This window comes from Perissodus microlepis, chromosome 15, assembly GCF_051167445.1.
Source record: "Perissodus microlepis isolate ML-2025 ecotype Zambia chromosome 15, ASM5116744v1, whole genome shotgun sequence".
Taxonomy (NCBI): domain Eukaryota; kingdom Metazoa; phylum Chordata; class Actinopteri; order Cichliformes; family Cichlidae; genus Perissodus; species Perissodus microlepis.
In genome coordinates this window covers 10,675,185-10,694,927 of record NC_140475.1, presented here as the reverse complement: position 1 = coordinate 10,694,927, position 19,743 = coordinate 10,675,185, and the positions used below count along the sequence as shown (strand labels likewise).

At 39.3% G+C, this 19,743-nt stretch overlaps 3 protein-coding genes across 5 annotated transcripts in view; 2 read left to right on the top strand and 1 right to left on the bottom strand.

The window, feature by feature from the left end:
• Positions 1-1,877, top strand: part of wasf1 (WASP family member 1) — a 66,071-nt gene extending 64,194 nt beyond the window's left edge. For all 3 annotated transcript variants that reach the window (XM_084952421.1, XM_084952422.1, XM_084952423.1), the window contains one exon: positions 192-1,877. In XM_084952421.1, coding sequence (XP_084808547.1) covers positions 192-349 — 158 coding nt within the window. In that variant the 3' untranslated portion in view covers positions 350-1,877. The remainder of the gene's footprint in view (positions 1-191) is intronic.
• Positions 1,363-15,435, bottom strand: kif25 (kinesin family member 25). Its single transcript, XM_084952420.1, has 15 exons — positions 15,284-15,435; positions 15,066-15,131; positions 12,870-12,992; positions 11,294-11,435; positions 10,219-10,322; positions 10,048-10,133; positions 9,899-9,938; positions 9,751-9,818; positions 9,582-9,656; positions 9,253-9,399; positions 8,958-9,134; positions 6,962-7,116; positions 6,622-6,867; positions 4,568-4,723; positions 1,363-4,369 (listed from the first exon to the last, which is right to left on the bottom strand). Exons 1-15 carry the CDS (start codon positions 15,350-15,352, stop codon positions 4,218-4,220), a joined length of 1,806 nt encoding a protein of 601 aa, XP_084808546.1. The 5' UTR covers positions 15,353-15,435; the 3' UTR covers positions 1,363-4,217.
• A 297-nt stretch (positions 15,436-15,732) lies between these two features.
• Positions 15,733-18,311, top strand: ccdc167 (coiled-coil domain containing 167). The gene is made up of 4 exons (XM_084954242.1): positions 15,733-15,887; positions 16,068-16,162; positions 16,619-16,671; positions 17,119-18,311. The coding sequence occupies exons 1-4, from the start codon at positions 15,837-15,839 to the stop codon at positions 17,235-17,237; spliced, it is 318 nt and encodes a 105-aa protein (XP_084810368.1). The 5' UTR covers positions 15,733-15,836; the 3' UTR covers positions 17,238-18,311.
• Positions 18,312-19,743: the final 1,432 nt, after the last annotated feature.

Here is a 19,743-nt window from a genome sequence, read left to right as displayed (position 1 = left end):
TATAAGATCCAGCTTCATTCAGATTAATCAAATCGGAGACCAGTTTTTAATATTTCACATAAATACATTTTAATAAAGCAGGATAAATACTCATCTATATCCAAGTTATTGTTGCTGTAGTCGTTATAATCCTAATCGGGAGTTTCAGGAGCAATGATATGTAATCATCTTTTTCCGTTTCCCTGCTGCAGGCATACAGCTGCGAAAAGTGGAGGAGCAGCGAGAACAAGAGGCTAAGCACGAGCGAGTGGGTAATGATGTGGCCACCATCCTGTCACGCCGCATCGCCGTGGAATACTCCGACTCCGAGGACGAGTCCGAGTTTGACGAAGGAGACTGGATGGAATGACGGCGGCGAGGGAGAGAACAGAAGGAATACCGGGAGGATGGAGGTGCCCCACCCTCCAGCAGTATCGCATCCCTGCACTCCACACCTCGACATCAAAGAACCGAAACACCGTTACGACCACCTTTCCTCTCTCTTTTTTGTTTTTTTTGTTTATATCTTGTCATATGTCTGTCTCGTTGTGGTTTGTGTTCAGTGGAGGGACTCCACGTCGCCGTTGTCGGTCTTTCTAGTGTTCCAAGAGTCGTTTTTCTCTCTCTCTCTCTTTTCGAATTCATTCTTCTGCACCTACCACGCGACTTTGTTTCGGCTGGATTTCTTGTGATGAAATCCCTCATGTTTACTATTGGTATACACGAAGATAACTTTTTTGAAGAGCCACTTGTTTTCGTTTCTTATCTGTACCTTGATGTTGGGAAAAAAACAAAAACAAAGAAGAAATTTGAAAAGAACAAATGAAGGCATGTTGCATCTATCTTTAGTTCTCCAATATGATTTTGCTGAACATGGCATTGAGTGAATGCTGCTTTATTTTAATCATCTTTTATTTACCCAGTACAACTGAAACACTTGTTTTAACAGGCCAGTAGTATCAAACCCTGACCACAGGCTGGGTTGTCGTCACCCCCCCACACACTTTTTTTTGTTATCAGGAATGACTTTACCACTAAGGACAAGCAAAAGATTGTGTTGCTGTGTCATGTGATAATTATTGTATGGCTGAAATGATGGGGGAAACCATATGGCTGCTTTGGTCACATGTGTGCATATCCATCCACATTTAACCTTTACCCCAGGGAAATGTATGCCTAGATATTGAGCTGTCTGGGTTCAGAGGAGCCATTTCTGCTATTGTTGACATCAGGCGCTGTCAAAGAGAAACACTAAGCCATTGTTTATATCGAGTTCCCTTCATTTTCTCACGCTCGTTGCCGCAGAAATGGACGGTGGAAGCAACTTGATTCTGTAGATAAACATCAGAATTCCTGCCTCTCTTATTATCCCTGATTTATTAAAAAAAAAAAAAAAAAATACAGCGTACAGAGAGAAACTTTTTCGAGTTTTGGGAATCTGACTGACACCAGATGCAAACCAGTCGACGTCACTGATGGCAGCTTTTCTCTCAGATCCCCTTTTACTGTTTAACTGCTCACTAACGGGAAGCCTTAACTCGTTTGGGACTACAGCTCTGCGTAGTACTGCCGTTTGAGGCGTAAGACAAGAAGCTTACATTCTGCCTTGTTTTGGATCATTTGAAAGGAAATGTCTGCCATCCTTTTCCGTTCGTTCGTTTTGTTTTTTTCTTCTACTTGCCTTATTGTTCGTACAAAACGTATCGTTGAGTTGATGAATGTATTGTGCTGTTACTACTTACTTGCCTGCGCTTGTATGAATTCGCTGTTTCTATGTTTGGCTGGGGGGGAGGGAGTTGAAAGGAGGAAAAAAAAGATTGGATCAATACTGTATACCATGTAACTTATGTAACTGTTTACTGTAACAGTTTGCTTGAATTAATAAAAATCTAATGTTATGTTTCAGGGTTTGTTGTTGTTGTTGAGGTTGCTTGATTGGAGTCCTGTTCTCTGTAAAAGAATAACCGAGTTAGCTTAATTTGATTACGGTTGAACACAAGCCATGATTTCTCAGTGTGCTACAGAGATTAAAAATGAAATTAATAAGAGCAGCGGCCCCTAAACCTCCAAAAGTGCAGATTTATTCACAAGTAACTGGATCATGGCCAAGACCTCGAACCAGTTGCTTTTAGAGACGAGTTGCTCCTTTCATTAAGCTGGTGCAATTTTGCTTTTATAATTATGACATGAATTAAATACTTAAATATAGTGGAAAAACCTACAAATATCTGTTCATTAAGAAAAAAGAGACAACTCAAATTTAATTTGGGAGATTGTAAGGTATTTCCAGTATTTGGGGGGAATTGAAGGAAATATTTCCAGCTGACATGAACCAAATGAAAAGGCTGATTGCTAAACTTGATTGCCAGCTGAGCCAACAGATGGGTTTAAGGAGATATTTGGTGATATTTGGCTTTCCTGGCTCGCCATAATCTGCCGAGAGACCAAAGCACTCAGAACGAGGTTTTTTTGCAACCAATTTCACCAAGTGACTGCAAGCAGCCACTAACCAATATTTTTTCCTAGCAAATTGTGGTTGTTAGGGAGGGTCACTGACCAGTCTGTAGATCTGCATGACAGGGGCTTTAGCAACATGTTTCGCAGTGACTCCCTGCCACCTCCAACAAACACTAACCAACCGGCTGGGAAATACACATTCTTACCTATCAATCTGTTTCCAGGTAATCTATGTGTAAAGGAGAATTTCGACAGATGATCCACATCCTGAACGCTGTACAAAAACTCATCCTGTTAGAAAAATAATAGCGCAGATAAAGAGTGAAGGTTGAAGTACAAGTTCAGTTACATGTGCTTTCACACTCTTACGTTCCTTCATTCCCGTTTCTCTCTCAGCTCATTTTCACATTTCCGCTCCTCTGTCATCTCCCTAAACACTCCTGTAGTTTCCTTCTTTATTATCTTCTCACTTCTGTTCAAGTCATAGTTTTGTTTTCTTCTGTCACTCTTTATCCTCGAAGCCTGCTGTTTTCAGAAGACAAAACAAAAGATAAAACAAAGAAAACACTTTGGGCCTTTCACTTTTCCTGTCAGGGTGGCACATGACATACGTGCCTCAATAGCATGCCAGCTTTGGGACTGCACGGATTAGAGAATCACAACATTTCACAGTTTGCAGCCTGCTGGTAGGAGGAAGCCTTATTAATAAGTGCGAGTGTGTGGAACTAAGGGGAGCTGATGAAAAAGAGATTTAATTACCAGATACAGTGTGTTATTCTATTCGTGCTGGGAAGATGTCCAACTGGTTCACTTCAGAGGGAATTGTGTGATTTTTCTTCCCAGCATTAAACTGGAGTCAACAGACCTGAAACTGCATTTGCAAATAATCATTAGGGTGTGTATTTTAGGATCACACTGATGCATTATGTCGCATTGGGCTCCCTACCTGCACGTGCATGGATTCCCCCGTGTTATCTACACAGAAGTGAGAGCTTAGTGGAACTACAGCCCACTGTAATTTGTATATAAAGCGTGAGCCATAAACTTTAAATGATTTGTCTTTTTTTTTATTTATAGGATTCTTAAGACTGATTACACAAGAACAGGCATATCAGCTGTTTATTTCTAATACGGATACACTTTTCTACTTCATCAAATCTTCAGAAAGATTTTTAATATGTAACCAAAAATGTGTATAAATACTGTGTAAACATAAATGCTGGGATGGAAAAACAAAACAAAAGAGAAGGCAAAGCAGGGGAAGGTAGCGTTGAAATGAATTTACAGCAGAATGCCTTAGGATTAAAACAGCTTTTGTTTTTCCATATATAGTGCAGTTCCGTTTGCTGTTGGCATGTTTTCTATTTTAGCTTTAATCAATTTAATAAAGTGCTAATAAAGTCTTCTCACATGTACTAAGTTTGTATATGATGAACTACACATGCACTGCAAGAATGTCATTGCACACAGTATTCCTAAGAATCAGTAGTTTCAGAAAACATTAAGACATTAAATTCTAAGTAAATGCATAAATATGTATGTTTCTTAAAAGATGCCTGCATAATTATTAGTAAGGAAAACGGTACTCTGGAAAGGGTGAAATGTGATCTGCTTCCAGCACAAAGTAACCAAACTTCCAATAACTGCAAAATCAAAAATACTCTTATACTAGTTAAGGCTAGAATATAAGGGTGAATGTTGTGCCCCTATTATAACACTCGCCCTTCTATCTGTTGTAATGACTCATAAAAGATCTATGTTAAAGATCTTCCTTTGCTTTCTTATTTAACTTTGAGGCTATTATTTTTTCTTCGGGGTGGCTCCTTCTGTACCTGCCGTGCCCGCGTGCCAAAACTAAGAGACTGCAGGGACTCTGTGATGAAGCGCTGCGTCGGGGAGACACAGAGCATCACTAGCAGCTTGGCATCACCACCTGGTGGATGAAATGAGAGGTACATAAGGTGGAAGACATGGTTTTTTCCTGTCATTTTTGGGCACAAATTTCAACCCTGGATTTGGTTATTGTGGAGCTGAGTTAATCTTTTCCAGAAGACCCGGACACGGGAAATAGTGAGTCACTGGACATAAAAAGAATAAATAATGTGTGCGTGTGTGTGTGAGAGAGACTCACCTATGGCATCCTGCAGCAGATGAGTGAGTTTGCTGTTCCTGTAAGGGATGTGTGGTCTGTGTTCAGCCAGAGCTCCAAGGACATCGGACAGAGCCGAGAGACTACGGTTTATACATGATGACTCCCAGAGAGCTGCACCTGAAACTCCAGACATACCTGGGACACATTTAGACGGCCTAAAGTTAGATAATGTGCTCTCTAACTGAGGTTATTGTAGTCAGCCCTAAAAATCTTAGAAACATGGTGTCTAACCACATACTTCTGGATGGAATTATCTTGGCCTCCAGTAACACTGTGAGGAATCACTTATAACCAGGATGTGTCCTTCACTGTGCATATTATAGCAATATGCAGGACTGCTTTCCCACATTTGGGCAATTTCTCTAAAATTAGAAACATCCTGCCACAGAGTGATGCTGCAAAACTAGTTCATGCATTTATTACTTCTAGGATGGACTATTATAATTCATTATTATCAGGATGCCCTTAAAACGCCCTCAAAAGTCTTGAGTTGTCCAAAATAATGCAGCGAGAGTACTGACAGGGACTAGAAAGAGAATCTCTGGCTGTCTTTCACAGGATACCTTTGGTCCTGTCTCCCACCCCTCGCCAGAGCTGGTTACATCAGGTGGCTGTCCTCCCCGAGCCTGGTTCTGCTGGAGGTTTCTTCCTGTTTAAAGGTAATTTTTCCTTCCCACTGTTGCCAAGTGCTTGCTCAAAGGGCATTTTTTGATTGTTGGGGTTTCCTCTCCATTACTGTAGGGCTTTACCTTACAATATAAAGCGCTCTGTGGCGACAGTTGTTGTGATTTGGCAGTATAACAAAAAGAAATTGAACTGAATTGTTCTACTTTTGTTTTCCTGAATAACATTGCACCCAGTTACCTCACTGACCTCCTCAATCTGTACACTCCTTGTCGTGCATTAAGATCATCAAGTCAATTACTCCTGGCCCAACCTAAGTTTAGACTGAAGACCAGAGGCGATCGTGCCTTTGCTTCAGCTGCACCCAACCTTTGGAATAGCCTCCCTGCTTCTATTCGAGCCTTGGACTCTATCCAGTCCTTTAAATCAAGATTGAAAGCATATCTATTTGACTTGGCTTTCATGACCAGTTAATACCCTTTTAAATCTTTTAAACTTTAAACTTTTAAATCGTTTAAATTTTTTATTAAATTTTATTAAATTTATTATTTTATTATTAATTTTACTGCTGTTTTTGTCTTCTTAGTGGATTTTGTATTTATCAAAATCTTCTGGTCTGTTAGTGCCTCTATCCTGTCTGTGCTAGTGCCTGATCTGTACCCTGTTATTGACTTATGTTGATTCTCCATATTACTGTGAAGCACTTTGGTGTGCCTTCGGGTTTTAAATATGCTATATAAATAAAACTGTATTGTATTGTATTGTACTTTGAAGCCCAACCTTTTGATTAATCCTTTTGTAGTTCCTAGTCCAGGCTCTGACTGAAAAAAAGAAACTTCTAAACTGCATATTTAGCTCAAACAGACTAAAAAATAGTCATGGAAAACTAAGCACTAGGCAGATTTGTCATGTCTCGATTCTCCGGTTTCCCAGTAAATAAAACAAAACACTGCAGAAAGATTTAAAGGTCTGCCTGAAGCACCTACTGCTGTCTGTTTTTCTCGTCCTGCCTGTGGCTATCTCCCTGTACAACTCCTCCATCTAATGCACAGTACTCAGTGCAATAGTTACACTCTTTTGCACATGCTCTGCAGTCACAATAACAAATAACAAAGTTTTACAGTTCACCTTTTACAGTAAATGTCAATCATATAAATTGAATCTTTTTTATATTCTTGATATATATAATTGATCTATTTGTATATATTAGGCTATGTAATATATTCTGGTTCTGATTCTTAACTCAGAGATGTGTACCAGCAGCAGTTTATGTGTAAGATTTCAATTCACCGTGTGCTGGCATGTAAAGATATGTTCATTTTCCAGTTAAAACCTTGTGTATTGCACCATAAACCACTTTCCAGAATGCCAACCTTTTCAAAGAAAGTCCTCCTGCACGGAGCACCTACCAGCACACTCGCTGCCAGCCAGGTCCACCAGCTGAAGCTTTGTCCTGAACGGAGTCTGAGTGATGCTGTGTCTCGGGGAGGGGCAGGGAGAAAGGGACGGGGTCGAGCAGGGAGAGGACGCGGGGCTTGCAGAGGTTTCGTCAGCTGAGTGGTGGGCGGCGAAGTTGGCACGGCGACAGCGTGGACTCCACCACTCCTTCTGGGTGGAGTGCCGCATGTCCATCTTGGCACTCTGTAGCCTGCGGGCTGAATGGAAGAGCGAAAGGGTTACGATGCAAGAACGTGTGAACGGCAGGTCACTGAAAGAGGTCCTCAATGAATTCCCAGACATGCATCTCACCCAGGGCCACTGCATTGGGACTCTTGGAGGAAACCGTGAGGGTCAAAATGAGGTGAGAGCGTGATGAGTCCGCGTGGACAAGGGTGGGACAGTGAGCTCTGAGCTTCAGAACGCTGCTAATAATCTGCATCACCTCAGAGGCATTACTCACAGGCCTGAAAAACATAAAGGGAAAGTCCTTAAAATACAAAAAAAAGATGAAATTATTAAAACAGTTTTCAGTATTTTTAGATTTCTTTAATATATTATCAGTCAAATCTGCAGTTCTTCTTTGCTCTGTGGAGTCTGCTGGTTTTGACTGTATTGCCCACAGCTTTCTTCTTGGATTCTTGGATACACATCAGAGGCATTCTTAAAAATTCACAATGAGCTTTAAAAGGCGACAACAATGCTTGTTCATTTAATTGTAAAACAATCGATATCTAGAGGAACAGCAACCTTTCTACTAAATTTCACTGCCATATGTAATCAGATTAGACTTGTTTGCATTCTTTGACAGCTCCACTTTCTTAGTTTCTATATTACCTTCCTGTCCCAGTGTGCCTCTCCACTTTGGGCAATCAGCTGTGAGGGTCCCAGGGGCTTTGTGTCAAACTAGGAGACATCTGTAGCACAGCTGAGGGCGCTTTAGAGGATGTCTTTGTCTGCATATATTGTATGCTTTTATGTTGAAATGCTTGCTCCATGTACGTGTATGGGAATATCACGTGATTTCAATCCAGCCTCAATAATTAGTAAGAAAAATTGATGGAGAGATGGATGTTGTCATAATTGGCACATGAATTCTTGAGTTATATAACAGATCCTCAACAGTGAGCTGGTCTGTGGTAAAAGAACACATGCCAAACTTAGCTTTGCTGCAGCAAGCTGGGTGTCACCAGTGTTTAGAAGTTTAATGGCTAGAGGAATACGAGACAATTTAAACCTGTTTTTTAGTGAACAAAGAGAAGCAATAGTGCCAGGGATATGGAGAGGTGGTGATTACACAGATCTGCTTTGCTGCTGGGCTGAAAATGTGTCTGTAGCATGCATATTTGAAGCATGTACACTATATACAGTGCTGTGAAAAGGTATTTCCCCACTTCCTGATTTTTGTTGTTGTTGCATATTTGTCGCACTTACATGCTTCAGATCAAACAAATTTTAATATTAAAAACATAACCCGGATAAATACAAAAATGCAGTTTTAAAATGATCGTTTTATTTATTATGGGGAAAGAAGCTATCCAGACCATCAAAAATGACCTCACAAACAGCAACCTCTATCTTAAGGGCTTCTGTTTAGATGAGGCACAACCTGTACGTATGGAAATATGTGTTCGTTGGGCTGGCAAAGGCAAACTACTGTGAAGCAATAATGATTGTTAGCTGACGTTAAAATGTTCTACTACAACCACTACTCATTTTAGATTTTATTTAATTTAGCCAATAAACAGAAAATAGTGAAGATTTAAGGATTAAGTTATTTCATTTTTTTCAACTCTGCTGCTGAAAAAAGTGAAACTTTCCAGTCTTATGAAGTTGCTATGGGCAAAAACCTTTCAAGCAATTGAGAGCTCATCAGGAGTCAGGAGTCACCCTTTTGCTTTCCTTTAGCTTCATTTTCACCACTTCTCAATTCGGAGCTGAGTTTCCGGCGTCTTATCTTTTTAAAGCTTCATAAACATGCGTTCATAGATTAGCTCGGAGTGGGCTGAGCTTCTTTTCTCTGCCCACTACATCCAGAAACGTGGCCAAGAGCAGAATTCCTGTCTGTGTGATCAAGAACTAAATAAAGTCTGAAAAACCAGAGGAGGACAGCTTGTAATTCCATGTGGGCCCAACGGTATACATGCCCTCTTTTTTATGAATGGTGATGATGATTGATTGGTACACTGGTCTTAGTATTTTTATGAAAAGCCTTCTAGTATGCTGTGGTATATTGCTCTTCTAGTATGTAGACCAGTCATACAAAAGCCCACATAAACTGCTGTATCTTAGCTCTGGCTCTACTCACTCATATGTGAGGGAGGGGACCTGGCTGGCACCGGAGGCGGTGGTGATGACATCCCGTCTCTGGCCAGCTGCATTGCTGTGCTCATCCCTGGCCAGCAGGTCAAACACCTCATTGTTGTACACCTCCATCACTGACACTTCCACTGTGTGACTTTCTGCAGGCTTCTCAGAGATGAGCCTGGGCATCACATGGCAACAGAAAGGAAAGAAGCAAAACAAAGTAGATATTATGCTTTCTTGTGGATCAAACTACTAAAAAAGACTTGAGAAACACATCCAGCCCTTTTTTCTCTCACCGAAAGAGCTCAGCAGCAGCCTGTGGGATAATACCCTGCTGTGCCTCCTGCTGTGTCCCTGAGAGCTCATCCAGGAACTGGGATCCCATCATGGTGTGAGTCTTCCCACTGCCCGTCTGCCCATATGCCATGATACACACATTATAGCTGAAAGGCAGGAAGCAAGGTGACATTCAATTACTGTCGGAGCCATGCAGTCATATTATGCTGCTCAGTTTGCTCCGCTCATTCACGCACCAGAGTGTTAAATGAAGACAGTTGAATTAATCCATCGGAATAACATTTGACTTGATATAGAGCTCTTTTTTTCCACATAGTTTCATGCTCACCCATCCAGCAGAGATGTTAGAAGTGACTTGACTTCTTCAAACACAGCCTCCTGGGAATCCTCTGGTCCGTGTACCCTGAAAGAAGTGCGCATTGCCACAGTCACTAACAACTGAAAAATAATTGGAGAAATGTCGTCCATTGTATGGTGATGCCGGCATATTGTTTTACCTCTCAAACTCAAACATTTTGTTTTGCACCAGCATCCCCGCCTTCATGCAATTCACCATCACTGTATCCTAAATAAAAAGATGGATTAAAGTAAAGGCAGGTATGCAGCAATCAATGAAAACCATTTGTAAGAGTCGGCAACACTGACATCACTGACTGCGTGGATTACTTCCTCTGATGATGCAGACCTGATGGAGAAAACACTGGGTTACCTTAAGTTCTCTCATTTTTAACAACTTTTCTTCATTTAATTGTGTATTCAATTGTGTATTCATGTTGCATTGCCTGTTCACTCACCCTGATCCGGAAGTTGAGGACTGGATCTGGTCAAAAGGAAGAAGTGGACGCACCCTGCAGTGAACCCGAATGTTCCCTCTGAGCTCCTGAAGTGAAACAAACATCAGTGATTAAAAGATTCAGTACAGCTCTTTCTTTTTATTCCATCATCTAACACTTTTGTCTTCTTACCACCAGTGTGTTGTGAAGTTCTTTCCGCTTCCGCCTCTCTGCCCTGCAGTTCTCCCTTTCTTCCTCCAGAGAGTGCTCCAGGGCTGCAACACGAACCTGCAAATCTGCACATGGTGTGCACATTTTTCAGTCAGAACTAAGGTTCAGTGTATCACACAAATATTCAACATCATGCTGTCCTCTTTTTAGCAACATATCCAGTCATGGTAAAAAGAAAGTGCACCCTGTGTTAATTCTAAACTTCTACATATCAGGTAAACAACACAACCTCAGATGAACACCAACATTTACACCAACTAACATACTAACTGATGCTTGTAGAGTTTGAGTTGTAGCTCTTGGGTTTTTTGCAGTTTCTCTGATCATTGCACAGCTTGACTTTGGGCTGAATTTGCTGGGATGATGCTACCTAAATGCTTCAGACCAGTAAATCATGTTATTTTTTTAATTATATTTTGATATGTAAAACCTTAGAATTTGAAAAGGATGCCATTTGATTTTTATCATGACTGTAAAAATGAACTGTGAAAGGCCACAACTTTGTCTCTGTGTTTAAACCTTATTTGAAACTATAAGAAAATACTTTTATTTTATTGGGGAAGCTTTGAGAAAATGGACTGGACTTTAATATAAAGGATATCGTCTCAGAAAGCTGACACTAATGTACAGTAAAAGACATGGATATTAAGGTATTCATATACCAAAGTGCACCTAGTTTTAATCAACTTACAGCATCGTATTTTTTGGCAGGTTTACCTGAACATTATCTAATATCCTTCTGTCTTTGTGATCAGCTGGTGACATCTGCAGCAGAACTTTTTAACATCTTAAACTTCTGAATACTGTTATTGTCAGCCTAAAAATAATTTTATGTGACATTTTAGTCAATCAAATGAAATCCTAAAGTCAGAGTCCACATGCAGATGTGCCTCCTCTAACTGCTGCTCCACTGTTTCGGGATGCATTGCAGTTTTCACATTTTAAACAAAAAAGGTTTCAAAACACCAAAAGTATCACCGTCACCGCCTACAGATGCTACTTTAATGTTAACCTGAGGTTCCATTCAGATACTTACTCTGAAATCCATCCTCACCGTGACCGTTCAGAGATGAGTTGGCTTGCTCTACTTTCTCCAGGAGCTGCTTGCTCTGCTCCTCCAACTCAGTGGCAAAACTCACATACACTGCAAACAACTCACTCAGGTCATGCTTCACAGCCTGCCACAAACACACAGAGTGGACAAATGAAGGGAGTGTTTACACAAAGCCTTCCTAACTATACATATTCTCCTAAGAACCGAGGAAAAAAGGACCTTCCCCTTCAACTTTTTTGTGATTTCCTGCCTCTTTGGAGCTAAAAGAGGCCACCCAAACACATGAGATATCAATGGAAAGCCCAGGATGTCCTCTATTTAGTACATCAGGACTTAGTATGGTAGCTCAAATAAGTCAAAAGATATAGACAAAAAACAAATTACACAGGATATAAATGAATAGGCTGGTTCTCAGGAGGATATACATATAGCTTTTACTTTAGCCTTTATTTGACACAACTGAATTAGCTAATTATACACCAATCTCCAGCACTGAAATGTAAAAATTTCTTGAAAGCCTAGTTTCAAACAGCTAACTTGTGGTTTGCAGAGGGATAGTTTCTTTGAGGAGTTAGAGTACATTGTAGCACAGAAACAGCCTTTGACAGTGGACTCATGTCTATGTTTGTCCTGTTAGAGATCAGGGCAGCGTTCGATGACAATAATTTAATACAGAGATTAGAACAAACTATTGGCATTAAAGGAACTGGGCTGCTGGGGTTTGAATCATATCTGTCTGATAGACTCCAATTTGTTCATGTAAATGTGGAATTTTCTTCACATGCAGAAGTTAGTCATGGAGTTCCACAAGGCGCTCTGCTGGGACCAGTACTATATACATTATACATGCTTCTCTTCTACAATAATATTAGAAAACACTGCATATATTTTCATTGCTATGAAGATGATACTCAGTTATATCTAAACCCGACCTAAACAGATCAGTTAAACCAAAACACTGCAGCTAGACTAATGACAGGGACAAGAAAAGGAGACCAGATTTTTCCTATTCTGGGTTCTCCTCATTGGTTCCTTTACAAATCCAGAACTGAATTTAAAATCCGTGATCATCATGACTGACATAATCTTGAACAATCAGGCCCCACCAAGTTATCCTATTGTTAAATTTTAAGATTTAAGGAAAATTTTATAGTTAAGGTTGCATCAGGTGACTCTAAAACCTCCTTTAGTTATGCTGCTATAAGCTCAGACTGGTGCTGACTGCACCACTGTTTCTCCGCTCACCTCTTTTCACTCAACACATGTTAATACAACACTGCAGCATGCCTTTGTCTTCTTCCTCCCTTAGTCTGTGTTTTGTCTCTTTATGCTCTCTTATTTATTTTCTCTTCTCTCTCCCCTCACTCCCAACCTGTCGTGGCTTCCCACTTCCCACTATCGTAAAGTGTTTGCTCACAGGGAGTTGCCTGATTGTTGGGGTTTTTTTTCTAATTTGCTACTATATAAATAAACAATTGAACTGAATTGAAGTAAAGTGAACTGAACTGAACCCAAGTTACTATCTACCACATATACACACATCTCAATATATTTTTACCTGAACCCCTGAGAGAAGCTTGATGAGGGCTGATTGGGTTATCTTCCGTGTACTACTCTGAAGCTGATGATCGTTCACAGCCTTGGTTCCCTCATCATGGTCCCGGCGCTGTCTACCCAAACACTGAAAATCAAACGTGCAAAAGTGAGTCATCAAAATTTCTCTTTTATATTAAGTTAAAACGTAGTTCAACATCAACAGACACAGAAAACAAAGAATGAATTATGGTATGCAGTAAAAAGATATTTTTACAGTGAGCTTTAATTTGGAAATTGGTCCACATATTTATATTTATAAATCAGTTTTCTTTGCATCACAGTCAGTTAGTGTTAAACAGCAGTGTTTTCAGTAGGATGCTTCTTAAGCTTAGCTGTAATAAGGAGAGATAAAGAAAATCTTTCCAATCCACTGAAATTAAAACAAGTAATGACTCTATGAGACTTACTCTATGAGGGGCAATACACAAAGTACATGCTAATTTTGATCTGCACACTTTACCACTACCATCTTAAAATGTAATTTTATTATTTTTAATTAATTCTTATAATATATAATGTAGTATAAAGTCTCAAGTTCTAGAACTGCATGCATTTAAAAATCAAACAACTAAATTGCAAATTCCAGACTTTCAGCTTTAATGTAAGTTTTCTTTATATATATATATATATATATAAAAAAATTTTCATTAACTTTTCAGGAATTACTGTTAAGTGGACAATCCACTGACAAGTAGCTTCATGGCCAGATGAGGCCTGTTCTCACATTCCCATTTTATTTAAGGACAAATTAAACTGACGTAATACCGGATTCATAGTTATTTAAATTTATATTTCACGAGGCTCAAAAAGATTTCAGTGCAAGTGAGGGGGCCAATCATTGGGTTGACACAAAATCTGTCAGAGAGACAGCAAAAACTTACCACATCATTTTTAAGGTCTGCGATCAATGAATGGAAATACAGAGCGTTAACAACAAGGTGCACACCACACTAAAGAACAACAAGGCCAGATTAGGCTTTGCCAGAAAACATCAAAATGAGTCTGCACAGTTCTGAAAAACTTCTTTGGACGGATGAAACCAAGATTACATAAAAGTATGGAGAAGGAGAAAATCAGCTCAAGATCTCAAGGATGCTGCGTGATCTGTCACACACGTTGGCGGTTGTGTGATGACATTGGGCTGCTAATGTGACTGCCGATAGAAGCAGCAGGATGAAGTGTACAGACCTATACTCTCTGCTCACATTCAGACAAATGCTGCAAAACTGATCGAACAGCACTCATTATCCAGCACAGAGCAAATGGATAATGATCCAAAGGAAAAGCAATCCAAGATTTCCTTAAGGCAAAGAAATATGATATGCTTTAGTGGCCAAGTCATTCACCTGATTTCAACCTGAGAGAATGTGGTTTTCATTTACTCAATAAAAAACTGAAGTCAAATAGAAGCAAAACATCATCATCCATGTAACAAAAAGAATCCTTATATTTAAAATTATGTTCGGTTGTCCAATTCATAGCCTCTGAAGGTGGTGGATTGTGTATAAAAATGGCTGTAAGTCCTAAAAAGTTACTGCCAAATTCTTGTAAAAACACTTAATTTAAGCTGAAAGTTTGCACTTCAATCACTTCTTGATTGTTTGCCTTTGTACTGTGGTGTACAAAATAAAATGTGCCTTTGCCCAATAAAGTATGGATCTAAGTCTTAGAGAGTGGAAGGGAAAAAAACAAATGAGGATGAAGTGATCTGCAAAGTACAGTGGAGGGGGTAACAGTCATTTGCACATAATTCTGGTGCATTTGAGCTACATGCCTAACTAATGAAACAGCTTGATAGAAATTATGATCCATTTTGTCCCAATGTGCCATTTAGATACACATTCAGTTAACCATCCATTTAAAGCACTCAAATAGACACCGATTCAAATGTTGCCGCACATAGCGTGAGTACTAAGGTGTAATAAACCTCATGCATTTAAAGTAAGTGCACAAGCACACTCCAACGCCTATTGGCACTAAAAATAATTTAGAAAAGAAAGAAAGAAAGAAGTTATGCACACAAAAGTTGTGCTTGAGGTCCATGAAAAACCATGATAAATAAGGTGCAGACAGGAAAATACTAGAATAAAATGATCAAAATCTACTTTTTGGCTAAAGATGAGCCTATATGTGTGTTAGATGTCAAAACTATTCTCACCTCTGCAAGTCTTAAATGAAGAAGGGTATTCTCTGTCTCCAGATCAAGTATTCTCTCCTCTTTACTCTGAAATACAAAGAAATGTGTCCTGAAGGATTTGGGATGCAGTTTGCACAACTCATGTTCAGTAACTTGTAAAAAAAAAAAAAATCCAATAAATCAATAATAAACCAATAATAATCGAATAAACCATTCCCTAATGTCTAACAATGACTCACCCTTAATTTGTGCTCCAGCAGGTGTACCTGATGAGCAAATATTTGGTCTCGGTTTATAAATAGAGGCATTTTGTAGAAGGAAGGAAGCAAGTATAGAGCAGCTTGCCTGGCCTCGTCCCTTTTCTTTCTCAGCTGATCATGTGTGTCCTCTCAGGTCACATAATCAGATTAGCAACGCTCAGCAGCAACTCTCTCAGTTCTGTTTTACCTGTCTATGTTTGGTAGGTGCAGACTACAGTATGTTGCCTTCATACTGGCATGAGAACAATAACTATAATAATAATAACAATAACTTTAATTGTGATTTGAGCATGACAGCATTTTTTTAATGACTTGGCTTTCTTCACTTTCAGGTGTTGGGAGTTATTTGTGTTTATGCGGCCAAGTGTTTGTCACTTTCCACCGACAGAGGGCAGCAAAGTGCGCGAAGAGCGGTTCGTCAAAAGGAAGACGTAAACATTACGAAGAAGAAAAATAGTTCCGCATAGTCACAGGTTTTTTTTCTGTCAGGCAGGAGACTCACTGCACTGTGGTTCTCCGGTTTGGTCACAACATGGCAAGGCTAAAAGAGAAAAGGCGAGAGAAAATCAGCGTCGCCTCCGAGGTACAGTGTTTTAGCGTTTCTCTCACATTTCCCATCTATCTCTCTGTTTAGCTGACGTCTGATAGGTGCTGTAGCTTTCCCCGTGTACATTCTTAAAATTCATTCGTTTCGGTCGCTCCTCCCTGCCTCTGTGTTTTGTACGTTGACCTCTCAGTGTGTCACACCTGTAAAATCCTACAGATTGATCGTCTGGAGGAGCAGCGGGTGCGTTGCCAGGACAACTTAGAGAGGGCGGAGTTCAGGAGCAGGAAGGAGAAGCTCTCTGAAAAGCAGAGGTGAGGCTGAAGGAGATGATGAAGACTCCACGTTAGTGTGTATACCTCCCACTGGTATTTCAAGGCAAAGGACTGGCCAAAGTTGACCAAACAATATTTTAATGAGTTGAACACTAATCTGAAGTCTAAATAAAGTGTATGAGTTGAGAATATAGATTTTAAAAAGGGATTGAAATAAACGATGAACATAAGGGAACAAATGAATGTGTTGTTCTATTGCATGAGGTGTGAAGGATTTGTGTTGGATTTGCTCTCGCATGTCTTTGGCTTTCCTGTTTGTGGCTGTTTTGTGGTAGTTGCAGGTCTGTGTGGCTCTTTAGTGAGCAAGAACTCATGAAAAGCCATCTTGTGCCACTTAGAGATTTTTTTTAGAAAAGGAATAATGTAAAAACTTCACCCAACAGTGATGTTTCTCCTTAATATTGCTTTTTTTCTTTCTTTAAAAAAAAAAATCAGACAAGATCTGGAGGATGAAATGACCATCATGAATGAGAGGGTGCAGAAGCTAGGTGAGCCTTAATATTAAAATTCTTGTTCATGTGTATTCACTGTGTGTTCTTACTTTTCCTGTGTATTTGTAATATTTATTGAGCGTTTCACTAAGGGTTAATTGACAAACTGATTAGCAAACTAATCAACATGTCATATTTAGTCATCCTGAAAGGTGCATTTTAAAAAGAAAGCAGGCGAAAATAAAATGTTATTGATGACAGATTTAAGGAAACTGAAGAATGTCGTGCTTTTTGGGTGCAGTATACAAAATATTTGTCTTCTGTCTTCTTTTGACTGAGCCAGCTTTCCCATATAAAAAACAAAAATAGTTTCAGTATGTTGTAAACTGGCCCCAGGCTGCGACAGCAGATCATTTGCTGGTTTTGCTCGTGCCAGAGGACTAAAAATAAATAGAAAGTGATGGCTGCTGCATATTTTATACAGTTTTTCTTTTGCTTTTCCAGACAAGGAGCTGGAGATGTTACGAGGTGAAAACCGGAGGAACATGTTGCTGTCAGTCGCTCTGCTGGCTATCAGTGCTTTCTTCTACTACGGGTTTTTCTACAACACAGACAAGTCATAAAACCACACTAAAAACGGGACCCATGATTCTGCAAAGAGCATCAAACTCAAAGCCATCTTGGTACAGGGACACGGTTGTGAACACATGAAAAAGGCCCAGCAGTTATATTGATGAAATGCCACAGTTCTGCATCCAGATGGTGTTGTTTTGCACTCCTCTGGTCAGAACCCATCCCGGTTTTATTGACAGCACACCTGAAATTTTCTTATTTAAAAATGAATTTTTCCAGCTTATGAAATATCTATCTCTGATGTTATCTTAAACTTTCCTTTTCACAGGCTTATATGGACTGACAAAGAAAATGAATTCTGGTTATGCCTTTACATATTTGACCTCTGTACACTTGTAACACTATTCTTCATCTGAATGTTTACCTTATGCTGCCTTCCATTTGCCTCAGATGTCCGAGCTGGGAGTGACATCAACCCTGAGTTAGTAAGGTAACAAAAGTTAGGAAATGTAGGATTTGTTTTGCCTTTTAGCACTTAAAAACACATTGCTCTGCATGTGGCTTTTTTAGCAAGTCGCAGAAACATAATAGTAATAGTACAAATTACAAGTGTTACAGTTTTGGTTGCGGATGCTTCGACTTTCTAAGTCTGACAGGAAACATCAAATGAAAGCAGCATCGTGCTCCTAACAAACCACCATATACTTGCTGTATTTTGCGCAACATGTCAGATAGATACTTTATCAAGCAGTGCCGGACAAGTCTGCTTTTCAGTCATTTCAGTAAGTGTTTGTATGCATGGTACACAGTATTTGTGCAGTTAAATGCATGAAAATATTTGATATATGTGCCCTTTGTATTGTCATTAAGTCAAAGGCCGAGCCTGGAGATTTTTTTCTTTCCTTTTATTGATACTCATGCTGGTCGTACACCTACCTCCTAATAACTGCGCTTCCAGAAATGGCCAACATGCTCACAAATGTCCTTTTAAATATGACTGTACACAGTTATGCTCTGAGATTTGGATTTTTTAAATAATTGATCTGTTTAAATGCTTTTTTTTTTTTGCCATTTGTGCGTATGTCTTTTAAATCCATATAATAAATGCTTTGTGCCAAATTCAATGCATATTGTTTACTGTTTATGTACTATTTGTAATGTGCTAGGGTTTTTTTTAGTGACACCTTTATTTATTTTTTATTTATTTAGATAACTTATCCATTCATTCTTCCTGAAAGTAGCAGACTACTAAGATTTATCATGTTCTGAGAGAACATGTAGGAGATTTTTTTTTTTATAATTTCACAGGTACAGAAGGCGTGATCTCTTCAGGAAACATATTGTTAGTGTCAGAGGTGACATTTTTCACCCAGTCACACAGCCATTGCAGGATTTTTGTGGCAGGGTGGGGAAGTCTGATTTAAAAAGTCTTAAGGCCTTCCTATAGTTCTGAGAATGTAATGATTAAAGCAGCATTCCTGTGTCTTATTTGTATCGACATCTGTTTAGCCTGTGTCCTTTTTCATCAGCAACATTCACATGAGGGACTAAAACCACCAAAATATGATCTGTATTTTGTTTTTGTTTTTTTATTGTTATCGTGAGAAGCATTACAACAGTCAGCAAGTCAGAAGTTTTCAAATCGTACTCTTTTAATATTGTACACTTTACTTATATGTGATCTGACCTTATAGATGAGCTGGACAGCTGTAAAAAGCAATATCAGTGTACGGTTATGACGGCACTGTAATCCATCGCAGTGTGAGATTTTTTAAATGCGTTTATTTATAGGTTGTTTAAGATCTTCAAACTAGTTTTAATATTAGACAAAAAAAAAAGTGATAAATATAAAAGGTACATTTTTAAATGATGATATCATGTCACAATTTAAAGAAACCGATAAGAAACAAAGTCATTGATATCTATCAGTCTGGAAAGGGTTGCAAAGCCATTTATAATGCCAATTGGGATGCCAGTGAGCCACAATGAGGGCCAGAGTTAAATATTTAACAATGAGAAAGAGACTGGGCAAAAATGGCATCCACGGGAGAGTTCCAAGGAGAAAAGCACTGCTAACCAAAAAGAACAAAAAGACTCATCTCACATTTACCAAAAACACATTTTGATGAACCTCAAGAGTTTGTGGAAAATATTCTGTGGACTGACGAGACAAAAGCTCCGTCTGTGTAAAACTAACACAGTATTTTATAAAAAAGAACGTCTTACAAACAGTCAGACGTGGTGGTGGTGGTGTGATGGTTTTTGCTGCTTCAGGATCTGGATGTGAATTCATGAAACTATGATCTCTACCAGAAAATCCTGAAGAAGAAAGTTCAGCCGTAAGGTCATGCTCTGAAGTTCAAGAGGGCTTGCAGCTGGACAGTCATCCAAAACAACTCCACAAACGAACAAACCAAATAGAATAAAATAAAAATTAGTGCCCTAGAGAAAGATGCTTTGGAATGATCTTAAACAGGCTGAATGAATTACAATTCTACAAAGAAGACTGGGCCAATGTAGAAGACTCATTACCAGTCACCACAAAGGTTTGATTGC